Source organism: Schistocerca americana, chromosome 9 (genome assembly GCF_021461395.2).
Source record: "Schistocerca americana isolate TAMUIC-IGC-003095 chromosome 9, iqSchAmer2.1, whole genome shotgun sequence".
In the NCBI taxonomy this organism is placed as follows: domain Eukaryota; kingdom Metazoa; phylum Arthropoda; class Insecta; order Orthoptera; family Acrididae; genus Schistocerca; species Schistocerca americana.
The window spans coordinates 179,488,094-179,506,438 of NC_060127.1; the positions used below are offsets into that span (position 1 = coordinate 179,488,094).

The 18,345-nt window shown below is 44.5% G+C and overlaps 1 protein-coding gene across 1 annotated transcript in view; it reads left to right on the forward strand.

Annotated features, from left to right (window-relative positions):
• The window catches only part of LOC124551118 (sensory neuron membrane protein 1-like), a 291,988-nt gene that overhangs the window by 186,560 nt on the left and 87,083 nt on the right, over positions 1-18,345 (forward strand). Inside the window, exon 7 of the mRNA XM_047126065.1 lies at positions 4,196-4,362. Coding sequence (XP_046982021.1) covers positions 4,196-4,362 — 167 coding nt within the window. The remainder of the gene's footprint in view (positions 1-4,195; positions 4,363-18,345) is intronic.

Sequence of the window (18,345 nt, forward strand, 5' to 3'; positions counted from 1 at the left end):
GGTCACTCATACGCCGACTATAACACGACGTTCAAACTTACTTACAACTTGATAAATTGCCATTGTAGCAGCAGTCACCGATCTAACAACTGCGCCAGACACCTGTCTTATACAGCCGTTGCCGACCGCAGCGCCGTATTCTGCCTGTTAAGATATCTCTGTATTTCAATATGTGTGCCTAAACTAGTTTCTTTGGCGGTTAGTGCACTTCTCTTAAGCGGTAACGGCCGCCAGCCACGGCACTCGACTGTTGGTAGCACACATGTTTAATTGAAATCTAATTTGGTGTGTGCAGTTGTAAAACTCATGTCGCTTTTGACATTACTTGACAACTTTGTCGAAATTGCATGTTCACTTTGTATCAAAGGTCTTAAATGCCTTGTTGATTTGTGGTGGTTTAGTATAGGGGCTCCATTTATACACGTGTGTGATTTTGCAAGATTTTAGAAAAATATATTTCTCACCAAGTGTCGCCTCCCAGCACACTTTTGTAGTGTGATAGGAACTTTGACGACAATCTGAGGGTTGTGTGAGTGTCCACGTTTAGTGTCGGAGATGAGAGGGATAAAGCTCTCCGAGGTAGAACTGGGTGGTTATTGGTTGCAATGGTAATATTTTAGGATTAATGGCAGCATGGGTATGCTGAAGAGTTCACTATTTACACTCCTAACCAGTTAAATTCCTACACCAAGAAGAAATGCAGATGATGAACGGATGTTCATTAGACAAATATATTACACTAGAACTCACATGTGATTACATTTTCACGCAATTTGGGTGCATAGATCCTGAGAAATCAGTACCCAGAACAACCACCTCTGGCTGTAATAACTGCCTTGATACGCCTTGACGCCTTGGCATTGAGTTAAACAGAGCTTGAATAGCCTGTACAGGTACAGCTGCCCATGCAGCTTCAACACGATAACACAGTTCATCAAGAGTAGTGACTGGTTTATTGTGACGATCCAGTTGCTCGGCCACCATTGACCAGCCATTTTCAATTGGTGAGAGATCTGGAGAATTTGCTGGCCGGAGCAGCAGTCGAACATTTTCTGTATCCAGAAAGGCCCGTACAGGACCCGCAACATACGGTCGAGCATTATCCTGCTGAAATGTAGGGTTTCGCAGGGATCGAATGAAGGGTAGACCCACGGGTTGTAACACATTTGAAATGTAACGTTCACTGTTCAAAGTGCCGTCAATGAAAAAAAAAGAGGTGACCAAGACTTGTAACCAATGGCACCCCATACCATCACACCGGGTGATGCGCCAGTATGCTGCAGACATGGTCGAACTGTTCGTGCAGATGGTTGTTGTCTTGCAAACGTCCCCATCTGTTGACTCAGGGATCCAGACGTGGCTGCACAATCTGCTACAGCCATGCGGATAAGATGCCTGTCATCTAGACTGCTAGTGATACGAGGCCGTAGGGATCCAGCATGGCGTTCCGTATTACCATCCTGAAACCACTGGCTCCATATTGCACTAACAGTCATTGGATCTCGACCAACGCGAGCAGCAATGTCGCGATACGATAAACCGCAATCGCGATAGGCTACAATCCTACCTTCATCAAAGTCGGAAACGTGATGGTACGCATTTCTCCTCCTTACAAGAGGCATCACAACAACGTTTCACCAGGCAACGCCGGTCAACTGCTGTTTGGATGTGAGAAATCGGTTGGAAACTTTCCTCACGTTGTAGGTGTCGCCACCGGCGCCAACGTTGTCTGAATTCTCTGAATAGCTAATCATTTGCGTATCGCAATCTTCTTCCTGTCGGTTAAATTTCGCGTCTGTAGCACGTCATCTTCGTGGTGTAGCAATTTTAATGGCCAGTAGTGTATTTAAGTAATTCCTCCATTCTCTTTTAAAACTTACAAAAGAGTTGCCAGTTCCTAACCCCTTTGTGTATTACTTGACAGACTAAAATTATTCTTATCAACAGGCCACTCGCCTAAGCTTACAAGAGACAGTTATTGTTCTGTAACTTGTTTTTGGTAATTACGAAGCTACGAATGCTAGCTGTTCCTTGAGACAGAGACAGATGGTCTATGTTCAGAGCTATTCCCCCGAATAGACAATGATTACTTATCTTGCAGTTGATGTGTGTGTCTCCAGATCTGATCACCGACTTCTCAATGCGAAAATTACATATGCATACTCAGGTTGCTGCTGCCTGCCACACTACTGCTCTCAGAGTCCTCCATCCGACTCCTCTATCCGACTCCTCTATCCGGCATTCCCATCGGGCTACCCCATCGGGCTCCCCCATCAGACTACTCCTTCTCATTTTATCTCTTGCTTGTATACCGTCTAACAAGAGGAGGCCGCCAATTGTGAAATTCAGATTCGATTCATACTGCGCATAATAAAAGCTCATGGCCAGATGTGTAATGTGGCAAAGCACCAAGACGCACTTCTCAGCCGTTGTCGAGAAAATCGACAGTTAAAAGAAACCGTTGCGGTGAAATACTCTCTACGATTAATGATTTTCTACAGCGTCATAGCGCAGCGGTAAGCGCTGGGGTTCGTAATCCGAAGGTCGCCGGATCAAATCTCGCTCCAATATATATATATATAAACTATTAATGAATTGCTTATGCATGTTGGTGAAGGCGGATCGCTCTCCAATTGTACCGCCTCCATTTTTCCGTTTGTTTAACAGGGTGTATCAAAGCTGTCCCGTCCGCACTGATTTTCGACGATGTTATAAGTTGCGCTAGGGACCGCATCTACCTTCTTTCGAAGTTAGCAGGCAACTACGCTGTTATGCGGCGGCTCGTTTCGGCCCATTCAACATCTGTCCTTCAAGTGTAACGAGCGAGTAACGGAGTTTATATTTCATACCTGCCACAGCAAGTTTGTGTTCGTGGGGTCTCTATTCTAATTCGAACGTTTGACTTACGCTACACGTATTCGTTTCTACGTCTTCCGTTAACTATACGTGGTTAACATTATGAAGACAATTAATAACATTTGTGAAATACAACTTTGTTTGCGGAAAACATAATGATGTTCGAAGTCGCCAGTTTTTCCACGACAAACAACTTTCAACAACTTATTACATGCATAATTGTTGCAACTGATTGCCGGGAATTATATATATATATATATATATATATATATATATATATATATATATATATATAAATTACAAAAAACAAATACTAAAAAAAAAGTTGCATGGAGCGAGATTCGACCCGGCGACCTTCGGATTACGAACCCGAGCGCTTACCGCTGCACCACCACGCTGTAGAAATCTGTTAATCGTAGAAAGTATTTCACCGCAACGGTTTCTTTTAACTGTCGATTTTCTCGACAACGGCTGAGTAGTGCATCTTGGTGCTTTGCCACATTACACCTCTGGCCATGAGCTTTTATTATGCGCAGTATGAATCGAATCTGAATTTCACAATTGGCGGCCTCCCCTTGTAAGTCTTGGCTGACCCTCGATAATAGCCGTTTGGGATATTTACATTAGATGGCTCCTTTGACATGTAAATATCTTAATGTTTGATTTCTCTTAGAGGTTTCCACTCGATGTTACCACTCACGTATACTGGAAAGCTTCCATTGGCGTCAGTGCTTGTATCCCTAGGCGCAGTGTCAAATAGCTCCATCACGTGTTTAATCCATGATCCAGTGGGCTACTGGATGTCCCTACTTTACGTAACATATGGAAAACTTCTGTTGTCGTCTGACTGCAGTTCAAATAATGTCTTAATGTGCGTGTATCGATCTTATGCGTCTTATCTGTATTCACTTCACAAATATCCTCCACTAGGGTTTCCCAATCCTTAAACTCTGATGCTTCTAATTTCGTGAATTGACAGTTGTTCTCCGTTCATTTTATCTGACAAGTATTACTTGATCAAATCATTATTTTTTTTTTCTTGGGACTGTACCAAGTCATCGGAAGGCGGGCAGAAGCCGAAACGCTTAATGATTTTTTTAAAAAAAGTGGTCCAGAAACATCCTGTGACTACTATTTCGCGACTAACCAGCTATTTTGAAGCCATTTTTATTTTTGTGACCACGAGACACATCAAAACAGTCAGAAAATATCACTGAAAAGTATTCCAGTTTAAGTCGGTGGTATTCGCGTCCACCCAGTAGATGAAAGTCTGCGTTAAATCATCGAACCCGGTTTTAGGAGTCCTCCTGCCTCCATCACGGTATTTGCAATGTTGCAGGTCTCTGGGCGCGAACTGGGAGCGCAAGGCGGAGTACATGGGCGTGCCCGGCAACAGGTACACGGCCGAGCTGCCGGACATGAAGGGCAACCCGGAGCACCACTGCTACTGCCCTACCGAGCAGACCTGCCTCGAGAAGGGCACCCTCGACCTCTCGCCCTGCGCAGGTCAGTCGCCTCCCCCCCCCCCACCCCCCCAGGGGGGAGCAACCCGTGCTCTGCCACCAGCCGTTTCCTGACTGCTCTTTTTGTAATACCCACGAAAACCTCCCTGCAACTACACGAAACCCTATAAATTCCTTCTTTCTCCAGCGATTGGAGAGCATCCTTGGCCGATTTTAGGTGATGTTGTATCTTCCGGGTGCTTTGCATACTACGGCGATGTTTCGCTTTTTCAAGATCTTTCCTATGCGGTCAGTGACGTCCTTAACGGGAGTAGGAACGCCCTATCCAGACAATATTAAATTAAGTGACTTTGCTTCACTGTAGCCATTGAAATGAAACTTGGCTGGGAGTATGCGTGCGGAACGATTTGAAGTGGAATGACCATATAAAATTAATTGTTGGTAAGGCAGGTGCCAGGTTGAGATTCATTGGGAGAGTCCTTAGAAAATGTAGTCCATCAACAAAGGAGGTGGCTTACAAAACACTCGTTCAACCTATACTTGAGTATTGCTCATCGGTGTGGGATCCGTACCAGGTCGGGTTGACGGAGAAGATAGAGAAGATCCAAAGAAGAGCGGCGTGTTTCGTCACAGGGTTATTTGGTAAGCGTGGTAGCGTTACGGAGATGTTTAGCAAACTCAAGTGGCAGACTCTGCAAGAGAGACGCTCTGTATCGCGGTGTAGCTTGCTGTCCAGGTTTCGAGAGGGTGCGCTTCTGGATGAGGTATCGAATATACTGCGTCCCCCTACTTGTACCTCCCGAGAAGATTACGAATGTAAAATTAGAGAGATTCGAGCGCGCAGTCGTTCTTCCCGCGAACCACACGCGACTGGAACAGGAAAGGGAGGTAATTACAGTGGCACGTAAAGTGCCCTCCGCCACACACCGTTGGGTGGCTTGCGGATTATAGATGTAGATGTAGACATTAAACTCTATGTTTTCATTCTACTGAACTATAGTAATTGCATTTCGGCCACTAATTTCGGAAATACAATTTTTTAATTACACGGTTAAAATTTTGTGTAATTGTTTTGTACTTTATCCTAAATAATTTTAACTATACGTAACACTATGTTCTTCTTTTAGTTGCCGGCCTTTGGTGGCTGAGCGGTTCTAGGCGCTTCAGTCTGGAACCGCGCGACCGCTATGATCGCAGGTTCGAATCCTGCCTCGGGCATGGATGTGTGTGATGTCCTTAGGTTAGTTAGGTTTACGTTGTTCTAAGTTCTACGGGACTGATGACCTGACATGTTAAGTCCCATAGTGCTCAGAGCCATTTGAACCATTTCTTTTAGTTCAGTAGACTCAGGATATGTATGTTATTACTATCAGAAGATTTCAATACTCTACTCGAAGTGGTTTCTGAGATATAGGGAAAAATGCAAAGGAAAATGTAAATTTTCAGGAACGGCTTTCAAAGTTTCAAAAGACTGTAACTCACTTAATATATGCTTATTTTTTTATTTTTAGTCACTCAGAAGCAACCTGCACCATGCTGTATATCATCCTCTTGATCTTTTTCCAAGTTTTTTTCTTCTTTTCTTCTTTCTCGACTCCTTAGTTGTCAACTGTGCTGCGTGCTCTGCTTTATCAATGCGAACCTTGACTATCCGTTCAAGTTCTCTGATGCAGTTTGCTCCAGGATTAATTCCCACATGCTGCAGCACTTTCGCCCTACCCATGTTGCCATCATTAAAAGCAATAACAGAATCACTGACCCCTCCACCAACTTTAGTTTATTCATTCCAACAAAAACATTTTTTGGTAAGCGAGTCCACATAAGATTATTGAACGACTCATTGGGATTTTGAGTCTGACCATGCAGACACTTCTTCCATAGGGTTTGCCAGGTCTCTCTAAACAGGTTTTACGGTGTCCATGACTACTGCTGCGATGGAATGTTTGTGGCTGTACGACTGGTACTGGGCATTGCTGTAATTGCTCCATGAATCAGGCCCAGGAGGGCAAAGGTGGTGTATTGGTTGTTCATCAGTTGACAGGCTGTGAAAGAAGGTAGCCCATACTGCCTGCTTCATTTTCAACAAATCCTCAGTATTATTTTTAATGGCCATCCTGCTGTAGTTCATCAATCGTTTTGTCTGTCAGCCTGCCTCTTATGGTTTTACTATCAAAAAGTGCCTTGTCTCTCCAACTTTGTTTCAACTTCCTCAACCTGGAGCCCATCTTCTTCTGGACATGAAGAATACAAACACGTAATTTAACCTTTACAACACAGCAGTCCACAGCCTCCTAACAGAAAAAAATTACCGATTATATTAGATCTTGAAGTAATGCACGTAAAAATTTTAACATTTCCAACCGGTATAGATTATATTTAAAAAAATAAAATAAATTACTTTTTCAGTTCTAACTCCCCTTAACGAAAGGCAGGAAAAGTTTTTCACCGTCGCTTGAGCACCGCTGTGATTTCTACGCGGTGTTCTTAACGCTCTTTTCACCCGAGCAAACGAATACCTATTCCTGAGCAATGCATCGATGAAATGTTTTAATTCTGCGTCAAGTCGCTGTGCTTAGCAGATTTCATTGCTGTATACGCCCACGTTTTTATGATGCCTCCCTTTTTTGTGAATGGTAATTCGAATTCCGGTGTAGGTAACGGTCTGTGTGCATGGATTTTCGGTAAACGGTGTGGCCCAAGCTACCGTCTTTTTTCTTGAAAACTACCACATCAAGGAAATTTAATTTTTCGCCTGCCTCCTCCTGCATGGTAAACTTCGGATTGATCATGTTCAGATGTTTGTGAAAACGATCCAGTTCCTCCCTGCCATGCGGCCACGAAACAAACGTATCATCCACGTAATGCAACCAAATATTCAGTTTCTGGTTCACAGTTTCCAACGTTTGCTCCTCGAATTTTTCAATAAAGAAGTTCGCCACAACCGGCCGTAACGGGCTCCCCATAGCGGCGCCATCCACCTGTTCGTAGAACCTATCGTTCCGTTTGAAATACGTAGTTATGAGGCAATATTTAAACATCTGCAACATTGGGAGGAAAAATCCGATTCAGCTGTTACAACAGTTTATTGAGCTGAACCATAGTGAATAACGATACCACATCAAAACTAAGTAATAAGTCCTCTGGTTGTACCACTATGCCGTTTAATTTTCTGATAAATTGTGCCGAATTCTTGAGATACGACTCCGATCGGCCCACATAAGGTCGTTGTCAAGAGCTTGGCTATCGAATAGGTGGGCGAACCAATAGATGTAATGTACATAAGTGGGTTGCACGGGTTTGGGTGGGAAGGAGAATTTCTACCTCTGTGGAACACATAATTAACTGTTTTTATTTGCATATCAAACTTAGACAATTCACAAATCAAGCAAAATGATATTCGAAATCTCATTGACAGTTATTCCATCACACATGATGATAATGACAACCAATGTCAACTTCTCAATAAATGGCGACCTGTATGAAATGGGCTTTCAATGTTTGTTAATACCACCAAAGGGTGAGTGACGGAAGATGTGGACCAAAGGGATTTGAGGCACTTCATTCACTGTTTATTTTTTTTACAACACACTTCTTTATTAATGACATTGATAATACTTTAAAAGGAAACAACACAACAGGCCTTGAAAATCGCCTAACTGCGTAAGTGAACTACTAAAAATAATCGTTAATATGTTTAGGCACATAAACTTCAACTCACAAATAGCATTCAGTTGTTTACTAATTAATTAAATGTCTGTTCAAAGCAATTTCCCCACATAATCAACACAACTTGAAACCAGAATTCAATACACTTCCTCGCTGTTAAATGTCTGCATAAGTTAATGGCCATACATAGTAACCTCTGAACAACAACTCAATTGACTTAAGAAAAAAAACACAACCACCTAAACATGTTTACAGAATTATGGGAAAGAAATGCATATACACCTTCCGTTTAGCAAATGAGCCACTTTCGGCCTGAGCCACCAACAACATAAGTCGTTCTCATTACCCACATAGAGCCACTCCGAGGTACTGGAAGCAAAACATAAGTCTTCCACGTGTACACCAAAGGCACGGTTTTCCAGACTGCAAGCCGTAAGAAACCAGTCAACACGCTCCCGCCACCTAGTACAGGAAGGCGTCGGGATAGTAAACAACGCCCGCTACGGTGGGCCGGCGCGACTACGTAACTGCTTGCCACAGTGGGTCGGTTCCTCCCGCAGCCTCTGCGAAGACTGCTGGCGAAATTAATGAAATTAGCACGGCCTGTGACACAAAGGGCAAGCAACTCACCAACGTAATAAGGACATAAATTATTTGCATCTACAACGTGCCCAAAACAGCTGTCTATCCACTACTTCCAGCACCTCAGAGGACACCACTTAACACAGTGAATTCAGAGTCATCTAAACATACCGCGCAATCTGCGCAAAACCACATAAACTTCCTGCATGAGCGCACTACGGTTAAAATAAGGAGTATTAACTTAGCACAACATACAACTTCTAAATCCCCGGGTGACTGGCCTGGACTTGTGAAATGGATCTACCAACACATCATCATGGTCAATAAACCACCTCCGCTCTCCACTTGCGAGGCAGAAATAAGATATGTCCTGCAACACACTGATTAAAATATCTAAAACAGTGTTCGTTACAAGATTAACACTCAATGTCACAGGGAAACAGTCAGAAACAGACATCGGTTCGTTACAATAAACGCACCAATTACGTGACTGAAATATACAACCAAGTCAGTGGCACACAAGAAGGCCAGTAATAGTAAGGCTCTTTATAATTTTCCCATTCAGAGGGGCGTAAAACAATAACACCTAAGCAGAGAAGTATGAATGCATTTGAGCAATTCAGTGACTGACAACAACTAAGTTTTTAAATGCAGAACACAGGTCCTCACAGGATAAACGCGGCCTTACGCAATGGACCTCTACATCTACACTCCTGGAAATTGAAATAAGAACACCGTGAATTCATTGTCCCAGGAAGGGGAAACTTTATTGACACATTCCTGGGGTCAGATACATCACATGATCACAGTGACAGAACCACAGGCACATAGACACAGGCAACAGAGCATGCACAATGTCGGCACTAGTACAGTGTATATCCACCTTTCGCACCAATGCAGGCTGCTATTCTCCCATGGAGACGATCGTAGAGATGCTGGATGTAGTCCTGTGGAACGGCTTGCCATGCCATTTCCACCTGGCGCCTCAGTTGGACCGGCGTTCGTGCTGGACGTGCAGACCGCGTGAGACGACGCTTCATCCAGTCCCAAACATGCTCAATGGGGGACAGATCCGGAGATCTTGCTGGCCAGGGTAGTTGACTTACACCTTCTAGAGCACGTTGGGTGGCACGGGATACATGCGGACGTGCATTGTCCTGTTGGAACAGCAACTTCCCTTGCCGGTCTAGGAATGGTAGAACGATGGGTTCGATGACGGTTTGGATGTACCGTGCACTATTCAGTGTCCCCTCGACGATCACCAGTGGTGTACGGCCAGTGTAGGAGATCGCTCCCCACACCATGATGCCGGGTGTTGGCCCTGTGTGCCTCGGTCGTATGCAGTCCTGATTGTGGCGCTCACCTGCACGGCGCCAAACACGCATACGACCATCATTGGCACCAAGGCAGAAGCGACTCTCATCGCTGAAGACGACACGTCTCTATTCGTCCCTCCATTCACGCCTGTCGCGACACCACTGGAGGCGGGCTGCACGATGTTGGGGCGTGAGCGGAAGACGGCCTAGCGGTGTGCGGGACCGTAGCCCAGCTTCATGGAGACGGTTGCGAATGGTCCTCGCCGATACCCCAGGAGCAACAGTGTCCCTAACTTGCTGGGAAGTGGCGGTGCGGTCCCCTACGGCACTGCGTAGGATCCTACGGTCTTGGCGTGCATTCGTGCGTCGCTGCGGTCCGGTCCCAGGTCGACGGGCACGTGCATCTTCCGCCGACCACTGGCGACAACATCGATGTACTGTGGAGACCTCACGCCCCACGTGTTGAGCAATTCGGCGGTACGTCCACCCGGCCTCCCGCATGCCCACTATACGCCCTCGCTCAAAGTCCGTCAACTGCACATACGGTTCACGTCCACGCTGTCGCGGCATGCTACCAGTGTTAAAGACTGCGATGGAGCTCCGTATGCCACGGCAAACTGGCTGAGACTGACGGCGGCGGTGCACAAATGCTGCGCAGCTAGCGCCATTCGACGGCCAACACCGCGGTTCCTGGTGTGTCCGCTGTGCCGTGCGTGTGATCATTGCTTGTACAGCCCTCTCGCAGTGTCCGGAGCAAGTATGGTGGGTCTGACACACCGGTGTCAATGTGTTCTTTTTTTCATTTCCAGGAGTGTACATCTACATGATTACTCTCCAATTCACATTTAAGTGCTTGCCAGAGGGTTCATCGAACCGTAATCATACTATCTCTCTACCACTCCACTCCCGAATAGCGCGCGGGAAAAACGAACACATAAACCTTCCTGTTCGAGCTCTGATTTCACTTATTTTATTCTGATGATGATTCCTACCGATGTAGTTGGGCTCAACAAAATATTTTCGCATTCGGAAGAGAAAGTTGGTGACTGAAATTTCGTAAATAGATCTCGCCCCTACGAAAATCGTCTTTGCTTTAATGACTTCCATCCCAACTCGCGTATCATATCTGCCACACTCTCTCCTCTATTACGTGATAATACAAAACGAGCTGCCCTTTTTTGCACCCTTTCGATGTCCTCCGTCAATCCCACCTGGTAAGGATCCCACACCGCGCAGCAATATTCTAACAGAGGGTGAACGAGTGTAGGGTAAGCTGTCTCTTTAGTGGACGTGTTGCATCTTCTAAGTGTCCTGCCAATGAAACGCGACCTTTGGCTCGCCTTCCCCACAATATTATCTATGTGGTCTTTCCAACTGAAGTTGTTCGTAATTTTAACACCCAGGTACTTAGTTGAATTGACAGCCTTGACAATTGTACTATTTATCGAGTAATCGAATTCCAACGGATTTCTTTTGGAACTCATGTGGATCACCTCACACTTTTCGTTATTTAGCGTCAACTGCCACCTGCCACACCATACAGCAATCTTTTCTAAATCGCTTTGCAACTGATACTGGCCTTCGGATGACCTTACTAGACGGTAAATTACAGCATCATCTGCGAACAACCTAAGAGAACTGCTCAGATTGTCACCCAGGTCATTTATATAGATCAGGAACAGCAGAGGTCCCAGGACGCTTCCCTGGGGAACACCTGATATCACTTCAGTTTTACTCGATGATTTGCCGTCTATTACTACGAACTGCGACCTTCCTGACAGGAAATCACTGATCCAGTCGCACAACTGAGACGATACCCCATAGGCCCGCAGCTTGATTAGAAGTCGCTTGTGAGGAACGGGTGCCAAAAGCTTTCCGGAAACCTAGAAATACGGAATCAACTTGAGATCCCCTGTCGATAGCGGCCGTTATTTCGTGCGAATAAGGAGCTTGCTGCGTTGCACAAGAACGATGTTTTCTGAAACCATGCTGATTAGGTATCAATAGATCGTTCCCTTCGAGGTGATTCATAATGTTTGAATACAGTATATGCTCCAAAACCCTACTGCAAACCGACGTCAATGATATAGGTCTGTAGTTCGATGGATTACTCCTACTACCCTTCTTAAACACTGGTGCGACCTGCGCAATTTTCCAATCTGTAGGTACAGGTCTATCAGTGAGCGAGCGGTTGTATATGATTGCTAAGTAGGGAGCTATTGTATCAGCGTAATCTGAAAGGAACCTAATCGGTATACAATCTGGACCTAATAGTAAGGTCAAGCGTCCAAAGCAGACTGCTCAGTAAATACACCTCAACGGCAAGCACACTCAGTAATCGCCAGAACGATGGACAGTGAGAAGAAAATGCTGCTTACATCCAATCCAACTGTGCTCGCAATGGCATCATATCAGTCACAGAGCCATAGACACGAGAATATAGTCACTGGAAGCAAGCGGTAAATCCATCATAAACAAGGAAGCAGCATGTTCCCGACAGCATCGGCGCCTCTACCAACCAAGTCCGCCGCAAACGCCCAAACACAGTCAGGTAACGTGGCAAACTTTCCTCTTTCCACCACACGCGGCGTCAGCAGACACGGCTTCACGCTCCGCGCACTACCGCCTATCTCGCTGTTTCTGCTCGCCCTCCAAAATCCAACTACTCGACTGTCGCAGGTGCCCCGCCGACTTCCCCCACGAGGGGGCGCCACTTCTCTCTATCCTCCGCTATACAGCGATAATATTATACGCGGTACGTTCGATAGATCAAACCCGAGCCGCCACGGCTCAGTGAACAAAGGCAAATCTGATAAATCTACCGTGACAGTTGGGAAAAGACTGAAAGTAACTCACGCAGATACTAAATGACTGTCACGAAATTTAGAAGAGCACTATAGAACGTTATAGGTTGTTGAAGGGAATCTGTCAAATCTGTTGTGGATTTTCAAGGCAAAGTATTCATGACTTTGCAAGATAAATGTTTAGAGTGAGGTTCTGAGATTGTAGTCACACAGGACACAGAGAATGCTCCACTGAATAAATTGAGGTATTGAACCTGGGGTCAGAGAAGCCGGCTTAAGGAGATAGCAGCAATAAAATCACATTAATGTGTACTTTTTGATTTACATTAGTTATAGTTAACTGCAAATACCATCACTGTCACAATGAACCAACTATTTGCACTGCATCTTACAAAATATGTTGAAACTGATGGGCATCAACCTCAATGCAAGTATGACATCAGCGAACAAGATTCTGATGCAACCAGACAAATATGCGTATTGTGTTTTGAATCACATCACAGACAGCTACAATTTTGGCTACTGATTCCATCTCCGTATCCACTGGGGCCTCACACACAAGTGACTTTAGATATCGCGATAGGAAATAATCAAGAGAACTCGTGTCAGGTGGCATTGTAGACCACGGAGTAGGACCTCCCACTACAATCAGCGACCAGGAAATACAGCTCTGAGATGGTTGCGAACATCCATGCTGAAGTGAGGCAGTGCACCATCCTGTTGTATCCACATCCTCTCATGAACACCCAAGGATGGAACTCTTTGCTCGAACCTCAAGTACAGGCGCCAATTCAGATGGTCAGGCAGAAAATACAGCCCAATGAGGTCTTCGCTTACAGCGACAGCTCAGATATTCGCAGAAAAACTTACTTGATGGTGTGAGTGCACTACAGCATGAGAGTTTTCCTCATCTCACACATGGCTATTCTCACTGTTCGAAAGGCCATCACAATTACGTGTAGCCTCGTCAGTAAACAGCACAATTTGGAGGAAATCTGGTCGATCAATCCATTACTGGAGCAACCACTGACATAATGCGGCCCTTGGTTCGAAGTCAGTCACAAGCAATCCGTAGACTCATTGTGGGTGATACGGATATCACAATTGTTCGTGGAGTACTCGCCACGCACTAGTACGTGCAGCGCCCACTTCACATGCATTACGATGACTACCTGTACTGGGATCCACTGCAATACGTTCCAGCATGCCTCCTCCTCAAAATTGGGTCTCAAAAATGGTCCTCATGTTGCCGGGACCCTCGTTTCTTCTTCTCAATGAACTAGTCTCTCCCACATTTGTTGAGCGAGATAAGTGAACACTGACAGATGATGCCTGTTGGGAAATCGTACCGTTGTAGGGTGTCAAAAAATAGCACACCTTACATTGAATTCCTGAAACAATTGAAACGTCCCCTTAGAAAAATTTAAAAATGACGGCGCTGGAAAACCTCTTACGTTGTTTGATTTTCAAACAGCTGAGCAGAACTGAACGTACTCAGACATTTCTCTCTTTACTTATTCTTATCAACACTAAACTGACACAATATTTTTAGCGCAACGCAATCTAACTTTCAATAATCGGTACAAAAGAATGGCCCTGACTAGCAATAACCTATACCTTTCATGAATCACTTACCTCACAAAAATCTTCGTTACTCGAACTACTCCAATACAGCGAGTGCCAATATTGCCAGAAAATAAAGGATTCTAACTACTGAAGGCACTAACTAGTGATAGGCATACTTAGTAAATGAAAGATTTTGATAGAGAACAAACAATGTATTTACCTTAATAATGTTCAAAAGTCATTATATATATATATATATATATATATATATATATATAAAAATCAGTTCATGACATCCAGTCTTAAAAATTTCTTTTTTCTGACGAACACACGTCCCGATCGTCCGCTCTCAAAATTCTGCTATCTATCTCCCCACATCTACCACTGCTGGCGGCTCACCTCCAACTGCGCTACTAGACTTGGCCACTGTTTCTATGTTTCGATACAGTGTATCGATGCGTGGAACTATTTCAGTGTTTCGGAACGGCTGTGGTTCACTGTTTCGCAACAGTGGTGTTTCATTCCGCCCCTGTCTCAGATAACCGGACCAGATTCGATCTCGAGCCAGACACAGGAACTGTATCGTTGTTTCAAAATAAGGCTGTTTCAGTCCACCTGTGCTTGGAACGGACTAATTGTATCGAAACAGTGATGTTTCATTCCACTCTGTGTCGGACGAGATTCGGGCTCGGCACAGGTACTGAAACACAACATACCACTTCATGAAATACTTTCAAGAGTGTCGAAATATTTTTGACAAGCAATAGCATGAAGCTTAAGATATCCGAAAATAAAGCTTCGTTTCTAGCTGATGGTCTTATTCCGAAATGGCATGACATCTGCTTAATAAACACTAACCAAACAATAAAACAACGCATACTATTCACATTCAAAATAATAAATATGTGAAAATCATTTAGTTAAATTACACTCTTTTAATAACATACGCTTCTCTGTTCATGTGCAATAGTCATATTAAGAAACGCAAGTAAGCCTACAACATTTTGAATAAAAAAGGCGTAGAGTGACACTTATTAGACATATACATAAATTTTATGTAGGTATAATTGCAAGCAATCTGTTTGACATATCACTGATAGTGTAATGGTGGACGGGAAGGGCTGGGAAGCATGCTGAATTTATAGCAACGGTTCGAAACACCTTGAAAGACAAACTTTTTTTCTGTTATATTTTGTTATTTATTAAAATTATTTGGCGTCATTTGTGAGTCTGTAGTCACTGTGCCTGTTATCCATAATGATTCCCTTTGTATGCAGGATGGGTATATTACCCATACTAACGGAATGTGGGAATCCCAGTAGCATATCCGTTGTTTCTGCAGTTTGCTCCCACCTCCAGTTCCGTTCGTGGTGGTTCTTCTGTCTTCAGCTATGGCTGTCCTCAGCCAATTGAGAAGTATGAAAGTCACACGACACGAAAGCAGCGCATTTTCTGCAGGAAATACGAAACTGCTATGAGACCTAAGTGATAGTTTCATACTTTCTGCGATATGATTAGCGCTCTCGCACCTCATTTGTGTTTATATGGACATACCTATACAGTAGACATTCAAGATTATAAAATAAAATGTGTAGGGATATTAGATTACAAAACGCAAGCTGTTTCACTGTTTCGAAAGAGCGTATCGAAACATTACATTGTATTGTTTCATTTGTTTCGAAACAGCTACATGTTTCACTTTGCCCATCTCTATGCGCTACGCTACGCGCTGTTCACATTCAGCTGCCCAACACTACAATAGCAAACGTTCCAACAATGCCAACCAGCCACAGACTGCACACAGCACAGCCAGTGATTTTCATACAGAGCGCTACGTGACGTTACCAACATAAAAACCTAAACAGCCTACTTACAGGGTGTTTCAAAAATGACCGGTATATTTGAAACGGCAATAAAAACTAAACGAGCAGCGATAGAAATACACCGTTTGTTGCAATATGCTTGGGACAACAATACATTTTCAGGCAGACAAACTTTCGAAATTACAGTAGTTACAATTTTCAACAACAGATGGCGCTGCGGTCTGGGAAACTCTATAGTACGATATTTTCCACATATCCACCATGCGTAGCAATAATATGGCGTAGTCTCTGAATGAAATTACCCGAAACCTTTGACAACGTGTCTGGCGGAATGGCTTCACATGCAGATGAGATGTACTGCTTCAGGTGTTCAATAGTTTCTGGATTCTGGCGGTACACCTGGTCTTTCAAGTGTCCCCACAGAAAGAAGTCACAGGGGTTCATGTCTGGCGAATAGGGAGGCCAATCCACGCCGCCTCCTGTATTTTTCGGATAGCCCAAAGCAATCACACGATCATCGAAATATTCATTCAGGAAATTAAAGATGTCGGCCGTGCGATGTGGCCGGGCACCATCTTGCATAAACCACGAGGTGTTTGCAGTGTCGTCTAAGGCGGTTTGTACCGCCACAAATTCACGAAGAATGTCCAGATAGCTTGATGCAGTAATCGTTTCGGATCTGAAAAATGGGCCAATGATTCCTTTGGAAGAAATGGCGGCCCAGACCAGTACCTTTTGAGGATGCAGGGACGATGGGACTGCAACATGGGGCTTTTCGGTTCCCCATATGCGCCAGTTCTGTTTATTGACGAAGCCGTCCAGGTAAAAACAATCTTCGTCAGTAAACCAAATGCTGCCCACATGCATATCGCCGTCATCAATCCTGTGCACTATATCGTTAGCGAATGTCTCTCGTGCAGCAATGGTAGCGGCGCTGAGGGGTTGCCGCATTTGAATTTTGTATGGATAGAGGTGTAAACTCTGGCGCATGAGACAATACGTGGACGTTGGCGTCATTTGGACCGCAGCTGCAACACGGCGAACGGAAACCCGAGGCCGCTGTCGGATCACCTGCTGCACTAGCTGTGCGTTGCCCTCTGTGGTTGCCGTACGTGGTCGCCCTATCTTTCCAGCACGTTCATCCGTCACGTTCCCAGCCCGTTGAAATTTTTCAAACAGATCCTTTATTGTATCGCTTTTCGGTCCTTTGGTTACATTAAACCTCCGTTGAAAACTTCGTCTTGTTGCAACAACACTGTGTTCTAGGCGGTGGAATTCCAACACCAGAAAAATCCTCTGTTCTAAGGAATAAACCATGTTGTCCACAGCACACTTGCACGTTGTGAACAGCACACGCTTACAGCAGAAAGACGACGTACAGAATGGCGCACCCACAGACTGCGTTGTCTTCTATATCTTTCACATCACTTGCAGTGCCATCTGTTGTTGAAAATTGTAGCTACTGTAATTTCGAAAGTTTGTCCGCCTGAAAATGTACTGTTGTCCCAAGCATATTGCAACAAACGGTGTATTTCTATCGTTGCTCGTTTAGTTTTTATTGCCGTTTCAAATATACCGGTCATTTTTGAAACACCCTGTACACAATAGTTACGTGAAAGTGTCTGAATTTTATTAATATGCAGATCGAATAAACAAGCTGGCATTTCTTGAATATAAATCACTAACACGCACACTAGTAACTGCATGCAGGTAATTTCGCCGACCTGAGCTACGAGGTGTGTAGTTCTGAGGGAAGGAGAATTTTATGACGACATGACAGTCCCACATTCGGCTCAAACCGCCCATCAGGACATCAAGCGGACACAATGAGACGCTGCAGCCACTGCGTGGGCCATCGGCAAAAGCCACCCCTTGTCCCTGCTTTTAACGATGACCCTTCAGAAACCCTTTCTACAGGAACTCTGCGGGAGATGCCAGATAAACGTCCAGAGAAACACAATTCAAAACACTGGTGATTCACTGTAGCCACCTGTGCTGAGACTCGAATGAAATAAAAAGCTCTTTATCTCAGTATTACATTGCAGAAGTTAAACTTTGCCCTATGAAAGAAACGACACCTGTGATAGGCTACAAAAAACTTTAGCTGGTGGAGTTATAACAAGTGCAGATTGGCCAGAAAGAAAACGTGTGGCCACCAGCTTTGATATAGGGAAATTGCAGAGTAATTCGCTTCTCCTCTTGCAGTAAATCGATGAGTGTTTGAGCAACGCGACGCTCGCCGCGCTCAGACGATTGCGAGAGTCATTAT